The sequence below is a fragment of the Thermobia domestica genome, chromosome 18 (genome assembly GCF_964235325.1).
Source record: "Thermobia domestica chromosome 18, izTheDome1.hap1.1, whole genome shotgun sequence".
NCBI classification, from domain to species: domain Eukaryota; kingdom Metazoa; phylum Arthropoda; class Insecta; order Zygentoma; family Lepismatidae; genus Thermobia; species Thermobia domestica.
Window position 1 is genome coordinate 139,010,472 of NC_137471.1, and position 20,314 is coordinate 139,030,785.

At 37.2% G+C, this 20,314-nt stretch overlaps 1 protein-coding gene across 1 annotated transcript in view; it reads right to left on the bottom strand.

Annotated features, from left to right (window-relative positions):
• Tmx3 (Thioredoxin-related transmembrane protein 3) overlaps positions 1-20,314 on the bottom strand; it is a 65,007-nt gene that overhangs the window by 11,950 nt on the left and 32,743 nt on the right. The window contains exons 6-9 of the mRNA XM_081746039.1: positions 12,213-12,290; positions 8,704-8,770; positions 3,940-4,135; positions 481-534 (exon numbers count right to left, since the gene is read on the bottom strand). Coding sequence (XP_081602165.1) covers positions 481-534; positions 3,940-4,135; positions 8,704-8,770; positions 12,213-12,290 — 395 coding nt within the window. The remainder of the gene's footprint in view (positions 1-480; positions 535-3,939; positions 4,136-8,703; positions 8,771-12,212; positions 12,291-20,314) is intronic.

Sequence of the window (20,314 nt, forward strand, 5' to 3'; positions counted from 1 at the left end):
CCTTACTAACAGGAAAGACAAAAAAATGTGTGGTCTCAGTAGATGGCAAGTCGAAGGGAGCATCAATTACTATACACATGTGATTGTTTTGACAATAAACAATGAGCAACTTCGAAATCTATTTCGAGATCAGAAACGGAAAACCTTTGTCTTTGATCTACGGTCAGAGTTGCCAACCTGAAGCAGCATAAAATCCCTTCAGAAGATCAAAATTTCCCTTTTTTAGTCCAAATGTTCCACAATGCAAATAATTGTTTTTATCAGTAATGTGAATGCTCTCCTCACGTGCGCACAATAATTATGTCCTATATAACGGTCTAGACAATCTTTTAACAGTAAATGAAACAGGTATTCAAGCACGCATATAGGAAAATGACACCTGGAACGCAAGGGGTTAATACACAACATATTCCCACCAGGAATCTAACCATATCAACTGGTGGAAACTGTACATAATACAAAATAGATACTTATACTTACTCGTGATACCTATCTCTGTTCGTTCTAATTACTGATTCTACCATGTCTCTGAATCTGAAAGAAATAGAATAAAACATGTTACGACAACCTTCCATAAACGCCACATTAAAAGTATTTCAGACAAAGTACTGAGTAAAGTTTTCTTAATAACTGCTGACAAATCTTATTATCAGGATCGTAATCTTTGAATATCTTGAATGCGAAAATAAATGTTTATGTACACTGATTTCAGCTTCCTCTCGCCACAGTATTAAGATTTCCACTGTCTCTCTGTCTTACCCTTTAACATTTATTTTCCACGTGTCGCTAAAATACAATACTAAAAGAGTAAAATAGTCGTTTTACTGGCTATTGCCTATTATAATTTTCAAGGTTATGTTCAACTATGATTCAAAGTTTTAGTGATTTAAAAATAACTTTAAAATCCCGAATATATTCGCTTTGTAAAATGCGAATATGCAGACTGGAAAATAATTCCCGAAATAAATACTTCACAGTAAAATACCAATGAAAACTGTTAAAACTATGGAGGTAAATACAAATAAGGAACATACATAGAGTGAAAAAGTGACTTGACTGGACCGAGACGCGAACCCGGGACCTCCGGCATACCGTGCCGATGCGTTAACCTCCACGCGTCAACCAGACCACTTCCCAGAACAGCCACTCACTCTCTCACTCTCGAGGTCGGTGCTCTCCATTCGGACCACGTGACTTGTACCACAAACCACTGCTGTGCTTGGACAATCCCTGTGTCCATATTTTGAGTACCTATGACGGTTGTAATTTCATATATATATGTATCAGTTGTTTTCTCTTTCATCGATATATATGAAATTACAAGAGTCATAGGTGCTCGGTATATGGACAAAGGGATTGTCCAAGCACAACAATTTTCTGTAGTACAATCCATGTGGAGCACTGACCTCCAGAGTGAGTGGTTGTTCTGGAAAGCGGGCTGGGTGGCGTAGTGGTAGACACATCAGCCTGGTATGTCGGAGGTCCCAGGTTCGAGTCCCAGTCAGTCAGTCACTTTTTCATTCTTTGTGTATGTGTTCATATCTTCAGAGGATCTGGTGTGTGTTAAAAATCTGTTGTTTCCTGTTTCATCGATATATAAGGAACATACACATTTCACGTCATTTACAATACTTCGTTTTCTAGAATTAGGATTTCGATTTCTGGACTCTTGGCACCTATAGCCATTTCGCCTGTTACGTATAAAGGATGAATGAGGAAAACCCAGGAAAACCTCATTCAGGATGGCTGGCCTGAAAACAAGATTTTTACACTTTTTCGACCGAGAGCCCCCACCGGGAATCGAACTCAGGACCGCTCACACCGAAGACGAGAGTGTTAGCGATGCTTCGTTTTCTAACTGCGGTTGACAGTACTCCCACTTTCTGATCCACTATACTCTATGTCTACAACAAATTCTTCCTCATTATTCATCAGAAAATACGTTTTAACTCAGTAATAGCCGACTCATTCTAAAAGCGATCATCATCAGCGTGGCGCAACATAATAGAGAAAAGTCGACTAACATCTTGAAACTATGAACATAACTAGTGGTACTAAACAACAAAACATGCAAATACGTAGTTTAAACAAAATTTTGTAAAAATTAAAAACTCGAGATCCTAATAAGTGCTCAAATTTCAGTTCACCTTATATTTATGTTCTTACTGATTCTTGGCACAGTGCTGATTCGGCGGGAGGGGGCGGAGCGGTGGCTCAGTAGTTGAGCGTTCATCTCTGCTGTATGGGGTCCTTGGTTCCATCCCAGCTTGCGCCAAATAAGCTTTGTGGTGGACAAACACTGTGTGTGTGGGTTTTCTCCGTGTTCTCCCGTTTCCTCCCACTTTATTCATTCCGCCATTTCATTCATTTCTCTTCACCGTTTCCTTTAATCTAGCCGGTACAAACGTGGGACGGAAAACTTAAAGATTTCATTTTCTAAATGTATTTTTAATTACAATTTTCTTATTGTGTTATCTTTGCATTCCTACACTGCATAACGTTATTTCTTTCCTTCGTTCAACGTAATTGTGAATACGAAATCTTTGAACTTGCGCAATTATTTAATTTATTGCTATTACTGCGGTTAAGCTCAACTTTTTCATTGAAAAGAAAGTCTGATTTTTGAAAGTTCCAGGTCTAGAGATGCATGGCACAAAAGATAATTATTGTTGGCATTCATATAGACTGAAATAGTGATGTCATTTCCTCTACGTTACCACGGTGATCGCCGTGTTTTTTCTAAACAAATGCATGGAGTGGTAGGAATACTGTGAAGTATACTGTTATAAGACAATTGTAAAAGAATTTGAAGACAAAATAAAGTTGATGGGAAAAGGTACAGATTAACAATATGGAGCCACTATTTAAAAAAATTCGCGAATGAAATCTAGTAATTCAAGAAGTAACATCTAAGGAACCTTTTTCTACAGGGGCCACACCTCTAGGTAAACTGATAAGATAGAAATTGCGTATGTAGTGCCAGCGCCATTACCAAATAATGCACAATGATCAAAAGCAACTACACGCAATGTAAAATCTCTACGGTACAGACTGGCGAGCTGTCGGCACAATTAAAATGGAACAAATACACGTTTTAACTACAAGAAAAAAATCGTTGTCTGCTTTGAGAATAATGTTAATTAATATTGGCGCATTTAATTTCTTATGCCCACCTTTAAAACAGACAGAAATGCACAGTTACAGTAGCTACAAAATAAAGAAACAAATTATCATAAAAAAAAAAAAAAAAAGACTACGCTTGTAACAAATATGCGTGTTGAGAATTTTCAATCTGGTCCAATTTTTGATCGGTTAACATGCATCGGATCTTTCCTCATATTTCCTATTTACTTTAACAACATGCCTGACAGTACAACGAGAAAACATTCAGTTATGAATGATTCGGCATAAGTTTTAAACACTAATTCTGTAGGCCTACACATTTGCAATGAATGTTGATACTGACGGTACTAAATAATTTTTTTCCAGAATTATTTAAATTCAATGCCCAATAATAAACAAGCTAAGTATATTTTCACACTTACTGTAACTTCCACATGTATAAATACAAAAAACCTGCGGGAACCTTTCACCTCCAACGCTTGTCACATTTTAACATATTATTTACCTAATTGCTTGGATTTTCTATCTTTTCGTAGTTTTATTCATTGAAAATCATTTTTACGTATACAAGTGTTTCTTTAACTCTAATGTTTGGGATCAAGAAAGTCAAGACGTCACTGTTTTCGCTTTGTACCTAGGTTCTTAGGCCATGTTATATAAAAAATAAAACTGTGATCACTATAGCAACGAGAAGGATGTGACGTCACACTATTTCAGTCCATTATTAGAACTGGATTAGGTTTGTAACACTCATGAAATATATATATATATATATATATACACTGAACAACAAAATATTTACGCAATTTCTCTTACTCCAACATGTCAGTTGGGATTTCCTGCAATTTGTTCTCCTCAACGACAGCCAGAACTAGGTACTTTCTCGTCCGTAGCATTTGATGGAAGTTTCCCCTTGTTACTTTCATAAACGTGTGGAATCTTTCTCTATTGATCCAATCAAACAAGGTGCTGTTCAAATCATATTCTCCTTCCAGATTTTCCATTTCTGGCACTGAAAAAGTAAAATATTAGAGTGATTTCACAACTATTGAAAAAAAAAAAAAAAAAAGAAAGAAAAAAGAAAGAAAGAAAGAAAATAAAGGATATTCAGATACTCTTGACACCAAAATGTGCTTTAAAAAGATCAAGCGCAAAACGACTATATTCCAGCAATATGTGTTTCAACATTAGGCTCTCTTCGTCTGTTGTTTTCAACCAATATTTCCTATATTAATGAATATGATTCGATACTGTTGCCACTTGGGTTTTCTGATGCAGCATGCATCCTCGTAGTGCACAGCTATGGGCCTAGGATGTCTGTCACTAATCAGAGTTTGCATGTGATGGATAAATGTAAAGATTTATCAGTATATGACACGAGTAAAATCATGGTATCCCGAAGTGCTGGTGTCTCGATCGCGCAAACAACTGGATTAGTGTCATATTCGACAGGAATCATAATGAAAAAGTACCACACGAGCACGGGAGAAACCGTCGGGAAAGAGTTACTTAACAGTGTATGGTTGATTGTTGAGGGTGAACATCGCATTTATCGACTGGCACGTATTCATAAGCGCAGCACGATAAAGCAGCTGAACACAACCGTGGTCAACTAGAAAACATATTCCTTATGATTATGCGCCGTACTCTCGTAAGTAGGGGCCATTGTAGAAGACGCCCCGGTATACCCGCTCCTCATTTGGAGTCAGCAATGCCTACGACGGTGGTGTAACAAATACTCAAATTAGACGACAGAAGACCGGAAGCTATGCTAGTCTGATGAGTTAACGATATTTACTCCACTCCATGGATAACTGTGCGTGTAGCGGAAACCCAAGGACACACTGGAGCCCTCGTACATGGTGTGAACAGTACAGGTCAGTGGAGATGGGAACATATTTACATGGCAGAACTATTTTGGTGGTTCTACACGAACACAATTAGTGTCTGGTATTGTAATCTTTTGATTGACTAGGTACATTCCAACATGTTGCACATTTTTCCCTATGGTGATGGTACTATGAGGATAGTGCATTAAGACGATCACGCACCTCCTGCTCAGAAATAATTCGAGGGATTCCAATATCTACAATGGCTTCCAAACTAAGTGCATATCAAATTCACGGAGTGCCATGGAATGGCACACTTTCATTTTCAAAGCATTTTGCAGCCTCCTCCATTTTCCCAATGAATATAATATATTAATTTACTTTGCAAGAGTTTCCTTATCGGGCAGTTGTATTCAGAAAAAAAACAACTGACTGGTTGTGACTAGGCAAAAAACATCATGCATTTTACAATCATCATTCTACGAATTCTGTCATTACTGGCAGGTCACTTGCTGCAACTGAAAAACTTCCATGCTCCACGGTCTTCCGCTAACCTCTTCGTCTTCAGGCACGACTTTACTGTTTCAATTCAATTTTTATCTTGAGATTTCCATATTTAAGTATAGTTACTTTTGTCCCCAACCAACTACAGTGCAACATGAACAAATGCACAGTAACGTCTTCTAAATTAGAAATTAATAAATATGAAAATTTATCCATATGAAAAATCTCAATAAAATTAAACTGCTTACACTAAAACATCCAATTTTCAAAGCTTTGTAAATCGCATGATGTTTGCCAAGTCAGAAACAATCAATTTGCTAATTGTGAATGTAACTTTCTGATGAAATGAAATCTTTGTTTAACGTCCCACGGTTATGCCGGTTAGGCTAAAGGAGACGGTGTTGATGAGTGATGAATGAAATGGTGGAATGAATAAAGTGGGAGGAAAGGGAGAACCCCGAGAAAACCCACGCACACGGTGTTTGTCCACCACAAAGTTCACTTGGCGGGGGCTGGGATCGAACCGGGGACCCCAAGCACCAGAGGTGAACGCTCTACCACTGAGCCACCGCGGCCCCAACTTTCTGATGAGATTAGCGAGGAAATGAAATAGTGAAACAATATAATTTAACGCTTCCGCAGTGAATTATCTTGTTAATTCTAATTTAGAATGAATTATTACGGTTTAACGGGGACGTTCTAATTTAGAAAAAAAAAGTGAAATGAAATCTTTCAGTTTAACGTCCTACGGTTAAGTCCTTTAGGCTAAAGAAGACGATGATTAAAACAAATGAATGATGATGGGAGACTTGGTGGAATGAGAAAGTGGAAAGAAACTCGAGTATCCCGAGAAAACCCACCGGCACGATGTTGTCCACAACCAGGGTGTCTACTAAAATTCAAAAATGAAATTTCGTGACTTTTTCGTGACCCTTTCTTTAGCAAACCATAAAATTTCGTAACATTTTCAAGAGCTTTTTTGGGTGCAAATTAGGCCGACTTTCCATGCAAGCAATAGAAGCGTCCTTTGCTTGCAATTTGGTGGCGTCTAAAGCCGACCATAGACATGTTCGGTGATGATTTTTGACGTTTTATGAAATAAAATTTTCCAAACTGTACTTATTTTTGTACAGATACAAAAAATCGTGACCCAAAAGCTAAATTTCTTGACTTTCATGACCATTTTCTGATTTTGTGACCTTTTCGTGACCGATACACACTCTGACTACAAACTTACTTGGCCGGAGATCGAATCAGGGACCTCACGCAGCAGAGGTGAGCGCTGTACCACTGAGCCACCGTGCCCTCCGTTCTACCGGTAACTTAGAAAGTGTTACTATGAATACCAAGAATGTTTTTATAGCAATGTGAAAGGTTTCTACTACGTCTTGCAGCAGCATTGCACACAATATTGAATTCTAATCTGAAAAATCCTAATTATAAACAAGAAATTTATGTCTATCACGCTATCCTGGAATGTTATACAACCTTGCTTATGAAATTTGTAATGTTGGTTGTAGAAAGACAAGGCGTACAATGAAATTCCTTATAATATATGGTAAATGTCTCAATGCGACACGCTTATTCTTAATAAGACACAATCACACTAACAGATGTCGCTACGTTCGCTATCACTTACCTGCCTGGCGTAAAATAAAAATAAATAAAGTAATTAAACATATACACTTAGAGTTTTATGGTAATTACACATATAGTGTATGAAAGGCCAATGGCTTGGGCACAACTCCTAGTATATTAAAATTCATTCACACACACAAGAAACTCGATGCATTCTGGGATTATATGGACAAACATTATTTGAGGAATAAAATGATTATGATTAGCCCTTGCGTTCTAGGTGTTATTTTCGTTTCTACGTGCATGCTGTAACACCAGGTTTTTATTTACAGTTAAAAGATTGTCTAGGTCGTTATATGGAGCATAGTTATTGTGCAAGCGCAAGGATAGCATCCACTTTACTTATAAAAAGATATTTGCATTGTGGAACATTTGGACTTAAAAAAGGGAAATTTTGATGTTCTGAAGGGATTTTATGCTGCTTCAGGTTGGCAATACTGACCGGAGATCAGACAACGTTTTTTTCTTTTTTCCGATCTTGAAGTTGCTAATTGTTTATCGTCAAAACAAGCACATGTGTGTCGTACTTGCATGCTCCCTTAGGCCTGCCATCTATTGAGACAAAACTTTTTTTTTTTTTTTTTGCTTTTCTGTCAGTAAGGTGCTGTCACCTAAGGAGAAACAGCAGAACTAACTCATGCCTTGCATCCATTAAAAAAAGTTCATCATTTACAGGATTAATAGGACTGTTAATAAAGGATGCGTTATCATCACATCACAATGGACGTCACTAGTATTTTGCAACGAGTATTTTATGACATCACATGATGTCACTGGAATGCGAGGGGTTAATTTTGCTATAACTATAAAAGAGGAAATCATATCAATAAAAAAAAGAGTAATAATAATTCCATTAATAACTTATTTTCTTGATAGTAATTTTTGACAATAATTTTCTGCTTTTTTATTTTCCGTTAAGTTCTCAGAAAGTAAAGCAATTAAGAAATAATTGTAAGGCGACAAGCAATTATCGGCAAATTATGATAATTACAATATTTTATTTTTATTTAGCCTTAGCAGAATACTCGTTCTTCGCACAGGGAGAATACGTTTCACTTTGGATGTAAAGGGGTGAATTTGGATTTAAACGGCATTAGATGTGACACTGTTCATCTCAGCGACCTCGAAAACTAAGGATTGGACACCAATACCGGTCATTTTCGATCATATATATATATATATATCCCCCTCCCTCTCCCCCAGGTTGCGCGGCTGAATTTGGATTTAAATAGCATTGGAATGTCACTGTTCAGCGACCCCGAATACTATGGATTCAGCACTAATATCGGTCATTTTCGATCATGTTTAAATATTTCCCTCTCTGCCCCTCCCCTAAACTGCATCGTGAAAATGAAACGATAAAAACCATGCCACGCCCGAACCTCATCTATGTGGTAAATTTGATCGAGATCGGTCGGAAAGTTCAAGAGATATTCAGTCATAAACGTAGTCACTTTCAATTTTATATATTTAGATGTATTTTGATGCGAAGTATACTAAGAGAGTTGAGATGTTTCATAATTAGCACGGCAGAGTTCACTGTTGCATAACAGTACACCATATTACACAGAAAGGAAAGTGAGAGAGAAAGAAAACGACAGAAACTTGCCTTTAAAATAGTAATGGCTGCTTTCTTTGTACACAAAAACAGTTGGAGAAGTATTCACCTCCATATGCTGAAAAAAAAAATAACATTGATTAGTACTCTTTATTGTCAAATATTTCACAATACAAGTTAGACTTAATGAAAACCTAATCGAATAAAATAAAAAAATAAACTCAACTTTTGCTTCCGAGCCCTGTTTGCTATAATCTATGTGGTAGAATTTTCTGTAATAACGTTTACTATTACATGAGACATCACATGTGGTGTGTGTGTATCCACACTCTCATGCGGGCCACAGTGGCTCAGTGGTAGAGCGTTCTCTGGTGCGTGAGGTCCTGGTTCGATCCCCGCTCACGCCAAGTAAACTTCGTGGTGGACAAACACCGTGTGCATGGGTTTTCTCGGAGTTTTCCCGTTTCCTGCTACTTTCCTAATTCCATTCATTTCTCGTCATCACCGTCTCTTTTAGCTTACACGGCATAAGCATGAGACGTAAAACTGAAAGCTTTCATTTCATTTTCCATACTCCTATACGATTAACACTCATACATACAAATCGTAATCATCATCGTGTCCATATCAATCGATAATTGCAGGCATTGTGGCAAGCTACTTACTATAGTGCCATAAACTACCATCTACCAAATGTAAACGATGTGCATAGCAGTAGCTGTCGTTTGTAAAAATCTTTGTTTTATGTCACAGGTTATGCTGACTAGGCTAAAGCAGACGGTGACGATGAGAAATGAATGCAATGGTGGAATGAAGAAAGTGGGAGGAAACGGGAGAACCCCGAGAAAATCCACGCACACAGTGTTTGTCCACCACAAAGTCCAATGGCGCGAGTTGGGATCAAACTAGAGACTCCACGCAGCTGTCGTTAGTAGTACTAATAGTAAGTAAATACCTCCCCCTACACACCATGCCACAGATCTATTTATGGTTATGAGAACCCAATGATTTACGACAAGCATATTTAAACACAAACCAGTTAATACTATTAGAAGATAAACTTGCAAGACTCAAAGCTAAGTTATCTCCTCACAGTGACACAAGCAAACCGTTTGCTTCAGCGCAATATACACTGCTAAAGGCATTTAAGAGGTTTGAGAATAAACTTAAAAGTGTGATAGCCATGTACGACGAGTTAGCATTTAAAAGGCTGTAAATGGGATTCACACCATTATTTTAAGCTTATAGAACGAGCTGAAGGTTCTCTACAGCAATGTTTCTCAACCACTGTGTCGCAACACATCTTCCGCAAAGAAATTATCTCTAGAAGAAAATATAAATTTACCGCCAATCGACTAGATTTAGAACTTGTCTTCCAAGTTTAAAGCTGGAAAGTTTGCTTTTAAGCTGTTCATTTTTCTTTGGATAGAAACACTGGACACAGAAAAGTAATTTCAATAACACGATTCTTGGTATTTTCTTTCCGATTAGTCACCTCACTAATTTTTAAGTTTGATGTCTTCTTATATTTCTGATGGTAATATTTCTTTCTTATATTCCTGCTTGAGAGTTATAAGTTTCTTTTATGTTAATAGGTTTCTATTCAAAAGTCTTACGTAACTTCCTTGTGAGATATGTATCTCATAGTCGCTCCATAATAATAAAAAAGCATCGTATGTATTTCTGTGTGTTTGCTTTTTTGCACCTAGAAAAAAAGTCAGTCACATGCGTCACGAAAAGTCAGTCACAGTGTCGCGAAAGTTTGAAACGTAATTTAGTGTGTCTCAAACGAAAGAGGTTGAGAAACACTATTCTACAGGATCAATGTATCCCTAGTTCGGAGGTAAAAGATCTTCTTGCAATCCTTCTTGAGAAACTTGACGCATTTGCTAAAGCGAACACTAGATTATCATCTTCCGGTCGATTCCATGTACTCAGCATTAGCTAAACATCCAACCCAGAAGAACTTAATAAGCTCAATACAAATCTTCCGTCGACTATAGATTTATTTAAAGAAGAAGTCAAGACGGTTCGTAATGACATTAGCCAGTTATCACTTTATAATGTCGACTCTGAAGTTCAATGTAAAATCAGAGCTCGAGATACCATTGACCATCATACTCGATATCACCAACCTTCAAAGTGACATTAAAGCACAGCAAGATGCTGTTCGATCGACTCCCCATTGGAAAGACAGTAAGTAGAAGCGCTAAAATCTAAACATTACAACATTGATAAAGGGGCTTTGAAGAAACTCAGCCTACACGAGATAGTCAATACGTTGAAGGTTCAAATTGAGATGATTCAATCATGTTTGTCTCTGCTGCCAAAACTAAAGAATCTAACTGCAATACAAAATGTTATTAATAATTCCATGGAGCTAACGATAAACTAGGCTCGGACTAGGCGATGTGCGGTCAGTATCATTTCTAGTTTGCTATTTCTTAATTCAAGTAGTTCACTAATGTTGAGTCAGGATCCAGAATTCTGTACTGCAATGGGAATGGAATTTAAGACCACGGTATCAGAAACTTAAAGACACATATGAACTAAATCAACAAAATACATACCACACTATTACGTCGATGACAGTCTATTTGGTTAAAATGCACTCTATCGAAACGGGGTACATATACCGTACTGTGTGAGTTTAACATGAATAAAAAATTCTACCTAATATAATCCCTATCTTGCTGTTCGACAAGTTAAACGTATCCTGAAACGCTGCGAACTTATAACTTACTCTTACATTTATTCCAGTGCAATTTTTTAAAACTTTCTCCCAATGATCTTTCGTCTGTGACCTGGTTGTCTTTTCCTTGGCTATGCCTTCACTTCGATTTTGGTCAATTTATTCGATACAGAAGCAAAATTATACTGAAAAGCATCACACATTTGTAAACAGGGTGTCTACTAAAATTCCAGAATAAAATTGCATGACCTTTTCTTTATCAAACTATAAAATTTCGTAACATTCAAAAACTAATAACAGTACCTATATTCTTAAGCACTTATCTCTATATTATTATCTCCACTTTCAAAGGCTGTTCCCTGGAGCGATAAAAACTTGTGTCTTCTCACAGTTGAATACACTGGTTAGAAGCGTAGGTGGTTTCGGCAATGCTATGCGATTTGCACCGCCACAGCTCAATGATTCCAGCTGAAAGATAATCTCAAGCGCAAATTTGGGTGCGAATTAGGCCGAATTTCATGCATGCGATAGAAGCGTGCTTTGCTTGCGATTTTGTAGCGTCTAAAGCTGGCCATAGACATTTTTGGCGTTTTATAGAACAAAATTTTCCAGTCTCTACTTATACTTCTACATTAAAAAAGACCCAAAAGCTAAATTGTGTGAATTCTTTCTTGACTTTCATGACCGTTTTCTAATTTCGTGACTTTCGTGACCAATAGACACCTTGGCAAACAATGAAAATGGAAATAGCATTCGGTAGAAAGCAACTTTATTACGAACAGTTCCGCAAAAAAGGGAAGAAAAAACAATAATCTGACCCCCAACTTGAGTGCAGAAACATGTCGAAACAACAAAAATATATACTTACTCTTTTTGCAACTTCGGTAGCAACTGAATAGAAAAAGCTGAAGGGTTGGAACTCCTCAGCTGCCGTCTTGTATACTTCCTGAAACAAACATCTTGATCAAAATCCTTTCTAACAAAAACAACAGTAAGAAATTCTATACTTTTTAAAAATATCTTAAGACTTCTATACTTTGCACCATATGAAAGGAATTTTAAAGAAAATCGCATGTAACTTACAAGGAAAAAGCAGACTTTGGTAAATGAACTTCGGGGCTACTTTTCGCGAGGTGGTAGTGCACATTTAAAGTGTTAACATTACAAACTGGGAGAGCGCAATAGCCAAAAATAGCCGAGAAATAGTCTTAAAGTTTTCGACTCGCTGCTTATATCGTACGACGCGTAAAGTTATCAAGTGACAGCATGGCACAATGAGAAGTATCTGCGACTCACATGAAAAGGGTCCTGGGTTCGATTCCCGCTTGAGTGATTCTTTTTGTTTTTTGCTTCAACCAATAAAGTAGCCATCTATAACTACAAACAAAATATTAATTTATAATTCATACATAATTAAGGGAAATGAGGGGAAATTTCCTTTGGTTATAGCAACATCCATTATTACCATATTGCGTTTCCCCCTCAACCCTTGTAATTTGCACACTTTCAACAGATGAGGACACGAAGCATCAAGAACATTTTTTACTCAACGACTGTGGTAACCATAATATAACTCGTGATATCAATATGTTGACGGAATAGATTACATTTTGATGATAGTTAACATGGAACATAGCAAGGTTTTACAACTGATTTGAACATTTCTATTGTTTTATTCACTATATACATACAATGAATTAATATCTTACTTGTAGTTACAAATGGCTACTTTATTGGTAAAAGAAAAAAAAGTTGACTCGAACAGGAAACGAACACTGGACCTTTTGCATGTGAGTCGCAAATGCTAATCATTCTGCCATGCCTCAATTGATAACTTTACGCGTCGTACGATATATGCGGCGAGTAGAAAACATTAAGACGCTTTTTCTCCGCTACTTTTGGCTATTGCGCTCTCCCAGTTTATAATATTAACACTAAATGCGCACTACCACCTCGCGAAAAATGACCCCGAAGTTCATATACCAAAGTCTGCTTTCTCCTTGTTAGATTTAGAACCCTGTATTTTAAACATATAGTAGCTAGATATATAAGAAAAAGCAAGTGCCTAGTAAATATTCGTGCAAGTGCATTAATAAGTATTCAGTATAACCATGGTTGCAATATAAACTTTGGTGCAAATATAAACTTTGGTGCGAAGTAACCCCATAGGTGAGGATACTTCGCACCACATACAAAAAAGTATGTTCAACATACGAACAGAATGTTTCTGTGCAATGTTTTCCCTTCAGTATTTATTCATTTCACTTCCTACACAAAACTGCATGCAGTCTACAGATATTGGCTGAGTGAAGTAGCTCAAGTGGTAGAGCGTTGGCTTCGCATTCGGGAGGTCGTAGGTTCGATTCCCGCTGCCGACCATCCTGACAAGGTTTTCCTCAGTCCTACCAGGCAAATGCCTGGATGGTACCTGCTAAACTGGCCCTGGCCGATACCTTCCCAAATCCTTTCCTTCGTTGTTGTTGTTGTTGTTGTTAGATATCCAGTATAAAATGGCCTCTGAGCTCTATCTGGTGATTGTTAAATAAATAAATATTGATATTAGAATGATGGTACCGGTATCAGTACTTAGTATGTATTATCGATATTTGTAAAGAAAATTATGTTTTTTCTGGTACCGATACAGGAAGCACATTATAATAGTTTAACATATGTCCCGCAAAAATGCCAACTCAGGAACAGAAAAAAAAAAAAAATCCCCGTGAACAGATTTGCTTTGGTTGCTCTCTATGGCCAAGAATATCATCCCAACCGTCACTAGTGGAAGATTTACGGGGTTTGGACCTTTTCGGCTGAAGCCCACACCCAAATTTCATTTCTTTTTTAAAAATCTAATGTTAGTAATTCCTATGCGTATAAGCTTCAAGTCCTTCACCCCCTAAAAAAAAAACAGCCTAGTGATGATTCCTAACAAAAAAAAAAAAAAAGTTTTCTGAGTGAAGTCCTCTCAAACTATTTATCTGAATCCCCCATTCTTCGTAATTTATTTTCCAAGAATCCATTCCAGCATCCACCTAAATAGGAAATTCACCTAAAATTAGAAGGCAGGAAGTACCAGCAGTAATAATTTCCTATCTAAAGGGTTACTTTGGACCGGTGCAAAGCAACCCCGATTAGAGGCTGAAACCACCTTCTTCCAATTTTATTTTTTATGACTTTAAAACGTTTCACACTTCAATTTCAACTATTGTTTCAAAGTCCCATTATACACAGCAGTATTCTACGAAACTGACTTGACTTTGACGGAAATTCTTGTATGTGATATCTTTCAAATCTTGTCGGCCTTTACAGTGACTGCTTTCCATACCTCTACAACAACAAATCTTCAAGGTAATTAGAACTGATGTTAACCGCCAAAATTCAGTTAGATGTTCCATCTTAAGATGACAATTGAAACTTTCTCTTTAGAGTTCATGGTTTTACTGACAGAGAACTGTGCAGCCCTTTTCATATTTTATGCAAAGTTACCCATGAAGTGCAAAGTAACCCCGTCTTATGGTAAATCATTACTCATTTATTCATCAAGAAATATAGAGATGTTGATTCCGTAAAGTGTAGTGGGGTGTTAAACCCCACCATTAGGGTTTGAGAGAGACAGAAGGCACGTTACAAACTCGTCTCTCTCTTGGTGACTGACATGAGGGCGTTGATGAGAATGTGGTGGACACAATTCTCTCTACTTCTGGGTTGGTTTGGAAGAGAACACACTATTCTATTAGCTACGAGCTAATTCCCAGAACGATCAGTCACATAATACCGGGGTATCTTTACTTGTACCTTTCTTCTTGTGCCTTTCCCTCTGCAATATTTGTAATTGTCGGTCTTCTATATTCCTGAAAAGAATGTCGCTTACACTAGCTTTATTTGCACCCTATAGTAACGCGCCGCTATTATAGACCTGTACTATAGCGCATTACACTATATATAATATGGATTTTGTTCCGCACCGTAAGATCTAAATTTTAAAATGTGCAAACTTTTTCGAATCGAAATCAATAAACAAACTAGATATTAGAACTTCATTTTGAATGTTAACCACATATAATGAAGATAGTGTTGTAATTTAATTTGGTAAAGTATAAATATATAATATGAATCTGTAAAATATATAAACCCCGGATCGTAGAAGATAAACCAACTGTATTAATATTTATATTTTGTTTTGTGATCTTAATGTAAAACGAGTAATCAAATAAAGTAATGTGCATATATATATATATATATATATATATATATATATATATATATATATATAGCGAAGATAATTTGAAGTTTTACTGCGACAGCCTCTACGAATTATACGTTATAATGATAATATTAATATGAAAAATAGTACAACTGAAGATAAATATAAGTAAATACGATGATCATGATTTGTAAGAACATGTATGTGATAATATTTAATTTGGAACAAAAGGCTGTTAAAAAGATACTGAATACTTCTGAATTAAAGCATTATATATAGATTTTTACATGTTTGCCTTACATATTGCATCATATAGTCGGTACTGGTTGAGTATAGGTACACCTGATAGAAAGATAGAATATAATGTTTTAACTGTACAAGTGTCTATGTCAGTACCCGAACCTGAAAACAATCAATCTATATAACACCCTGTTACTACAACTGGAAGGATGGTGAGAGTAATGCGTTTCACTATTGTATATTATGTACAGAGCGCGAGAGATAGCATGAGCTATGAGAAGCGGGAGGTAGGAAGAACGCTAATCGCTGCGAGGGTGACAGTGGAGAGAGAGGGAAGATTTTTTGGTAGTGTTTCTAACCAATGCCGATACTAACCTCCAACATAAGTAACAACAATGGATAATAACTACTTAACGCAACTTATATATATTATGATAGGCTTATCTGTAGCTTCAGGTATTTATAAAGGCTCAATACCGTCCATACAATCCATCTCATCATCATCGTCTTCCGTCTCGTCGTCACTTTCTTCAGAAGAGTCACTATTACTGTCACTGTCCTCGGCTAAGTTTATTGTAACGTTTTCAGTAAGAACGTCTAACTGAGGTTCCATTTGCAAATATGCTTGTTCACATCTTCGTACTTTATCACACCTAGCCTTCCACTCTTCCGCTGTTATCATTGTAAATTTCTCTTCTGCGAGTTTCATCGCATCGATAATGGAAAAACTGGTATTTCTTGCTGCTACATATTCTTTGACTGCAGCCCAAATCAATTCTATCGGGTTTAGATCAGGATGCTACGGGGGCAAACGAAGAACTGTATGTCCATATTCAGCAAGGAGCGAATCTACTTTAAATATCCGAAAACGAGCTTTATTGGCTTTGATTAAATTATAAAGTTCTAATTTGTACATATTTTCTCTGAAAGGAATATTGTGTCTTACAAGCCAATCGATCATTACAGCTTTACGAGATGATGATGTCGGTGAAGGATCTAAACAGACATTGTGATATGGTGCATTGTCTATCACAAGAACTGAATTACTTGGCAAGTTAGGAATCAGCCGTGACTTCAACCACTTTTCATAGTTTTCATAATTCATGTCGTCGTGATAATCGCCAGATTTCGTTCCAGATTTGAACATGACTAACGCGTCTGGAATGAAATCGTTTTCTCCGCCAGCATGCATGATTATTACGCGTTGTCCTTTAGAAATTGGTCTGAGTAAACCTGTATTCTTCTTATCGCTCCACGCGTGTTGTTTTGTGTGCGATGAATGCAAGTACGTCTCATCCATGTAAATTATGGGGCGGTTCTGCGTTCTGTAATGATCTATAGCTCGCAAATAAGCCAACCTCTTTGACCGAAATTCATTTTTTTCAATAAGTAGTCGTCTATTGTTTTCAGCCTTAATCCATCTAAATCCTAAGGAACGAATTATTTTCCGTAAAGACCAAGTGCTTCCATTAAAATTAATCTTTTCTCGAAGTACTCGCAACAGTGATTTTACAGAAGGTCGTTGACCGTGAACAATATGAAATTCATTAATTGTTCGACGAATAACGCATTTGTCAAAATCATCCACTGAGATTTTTGTTTTTCGTTGTGCTCGCTTTTTATTCGGAGTAGAAAAGCTCGTTCCCGTGATTTTGTTTTTTTCCCGCTCACTCAAAACACGTTTTAGTGTACTTACTGAAACACCGGTAGCTTCAGATACTCGCTTTTGCACTTGTTTTACATTAATTGGATTTCCACTGTCAGCCTCTCTCTTCATAAAATCATAAACATTAACCAAAATCTCTCTGCTCTGGCTGTGAATTACTTTTGATCCTCCGAGTTTTCCGCTCTTCTTACCCTCCATTATGATTTTTTTTAAAAAGGAACAAACCAGCACACAACACAGACTAAAATAACACAGAACTATGCACAAAGAACCACTCTTCACTGAACACAAGAACACTGTGTTCAGTTCGGCTTCTGCATGTCTCTCTTAAGACGCCCCCATCTGTGTCATAAATAAGCACCCCGGGAGGGAGGGTACCAATAGGACCACTTTGTTTTACCAGAGAAAATGACAAACTTCCCTGTATGAGAGGGGAAGGAGTTGACAGGTCTGTAGCTACGATTTCCCTAAGGCTAGGACATGAGTCGTGGTCCCCAGAATGAATGGATTGCAAATATAGGTGGTGTTATGTGATATAATTTTTAGTTATTTTAGCTTACTTTACGATCATCATGTATTAAAAAAAAATAAACGAGTAAGGAAACTAACGGACCGAGTGCACTTTTACATCTTATTAAATAAATATGCTACTTTATTGTTCAGATTTTTCTAAATGAAGATGAGAAATGCAGGCTGCAGATTGATTCAAAGTGTCTTTGTTATCCCTTCCCAGAAATGCTTCAAATCGACAAATTCTAGTTCACCGCTGTGGCAGTTAGCAACACTATTACGATTGCCTGATCCTTTCAAGTGTGTTGGTGGCGGATTTCAAGGTCATAGCTCATGCTATCCCTCGTGCACAACAGGATTTAACATGGAAAAGTACTGTTCTTTTCGAACTGACTTGACAACTGATTTTAAAACAATAACAATTATATTACAATAAATTTAAAATGGAGAATATACATGAGTTTACAAATTCGAATAAATTGATTTGTTCTAGTTATATGACTTAACCCTAAAATACAATAGTCGATTTAATTTCCTTTCTCCCTCTGTAACGAAACATTGCCTCGCAACTCACAACTATAGGTATCTCTGTCACCAATACAACTCAAGTTACACACCTAGTTCTTTCTTTCTAGAATTTCTTAAAGGAGTGCCAAATATGAGATTACACACACCAATTTAGTGTTATTTCGAAATGATGTTGACCTAAATTCCTAATGTAGTGTATCCAGGATGCTCCGGGATAAGGAGAAGCCCTGCCCTTGGGCACGCCCATCACTTCGGTGTTTATGATACAAGCGGAAGCTTTGTTTCGTAGCTAGAGTCACAGATTTGTCTTTTTCCCTCCAAATATGGACTTCTATTGGTGAAAACATCCGTAGTTCAATCATATATATATTTAACTATATTGCTAGCGGATTATTTTCCCCAACTAGAATCCTTCATCCATTTTAATTCTTTTCAGCTTTGACTATTAGAGAAATGACTAGTAAGTAAAGGATAAGTGACACTTCATGATTCTATTAATTTTATTGTTATTACGCCTTATGCTCCATGAGACATCGCATGTGCGCCTGCTTCCCACACGGAGCCCATCATCATCATGGTCTTCTTCGAAGTCGAGGGTTGAACCCGTGACCAATCGACAATTTTACATACCATACACATGTCGGTTGCATACAATGCTGCCAATGCGCTGGTTTTAAAAGATGCTTCAATCCGACTGATCAGGGCTTCTTCAACCACACTGGGAGCATTGTGTAGATATATCCAGGACACATACGAATGTTCCCCAAGCATAATTCATGGCCTATTGGCTGCTTCTTATATGCGGCACGAACGATGCAAACAGTATCCTGATCTGCCCGGATGCTCACCTGTATCATACCGAACGGGCACATAATGAATATGCAGAAAATCACGCACTTATTACTGACTGGTCCTTCCCTTCCTTTTGTAAAATTACCTTGCGTCTATTCTTACGATAGAGAAAGAAACGCTTCCGTTACTAGCTACTAAACTGGGTTATGGGAAGCTCAGACATACATACTCGTAATTATTGTCTTAGTTACTCATTTTCTTTTATCTGAACTAAAAGTTGTCTGTATCTTCCTTCCCGTCCGGCTTTTAAGATTTTTTTAGACGCTATTTCAAATTCGACATGTAACAATTCACACAAGACATTCAAGGTCTCAAAACTGAAGCTCTGATATAAGATAAATAATTATGAGAATGCTTAAATAATGGGAAACATATTTAGTGACAGATTTCTTCATGTCATAAGGTTAGCGACGAAGCGAAATATTAACACACTGAACAAGGGGCAAGTGATGCCTTGAAACTGTTTTTTGCTATAACTAACATAACGACGTTTAGACGTGATTATCTGTTTAAAAAGTAGATAACATATTATCTATTAGAAATTCTTTCATGAAAAACATGCATTTAAACGAATTAATTTGTTCTTTTGAATAAATACGAGGACTGCCTATAAAGTATCAAACGTTTTGGCCTACCGTGGTAGTGGGCGGGGCTAGAGTCGCCATCTTGGTATCAGAACATTGCCACATTCAGTACGCATCTAGCTGTGGTAGCACGAGGAGTGTGACGCTCTTACTGTGCTTTGTGTGATGTGTTGCAATGTGCGCTGCAATAGAAAATCCCGCTTCTTGTGAGGTGCGTTCTGTGATTAGTTTTATGTTGGCCAAGTTAAGACGCGCAATTTCAAACAAACCCGGGTAAAACTTAGCGCAAAGGTGTTTTTTTTCACAACAACGCACGTCCACACACGGACACGACACTTGGATGGTTTTGGATGGGAGGTGTTCGATCAACCACCATACAGCCCCGA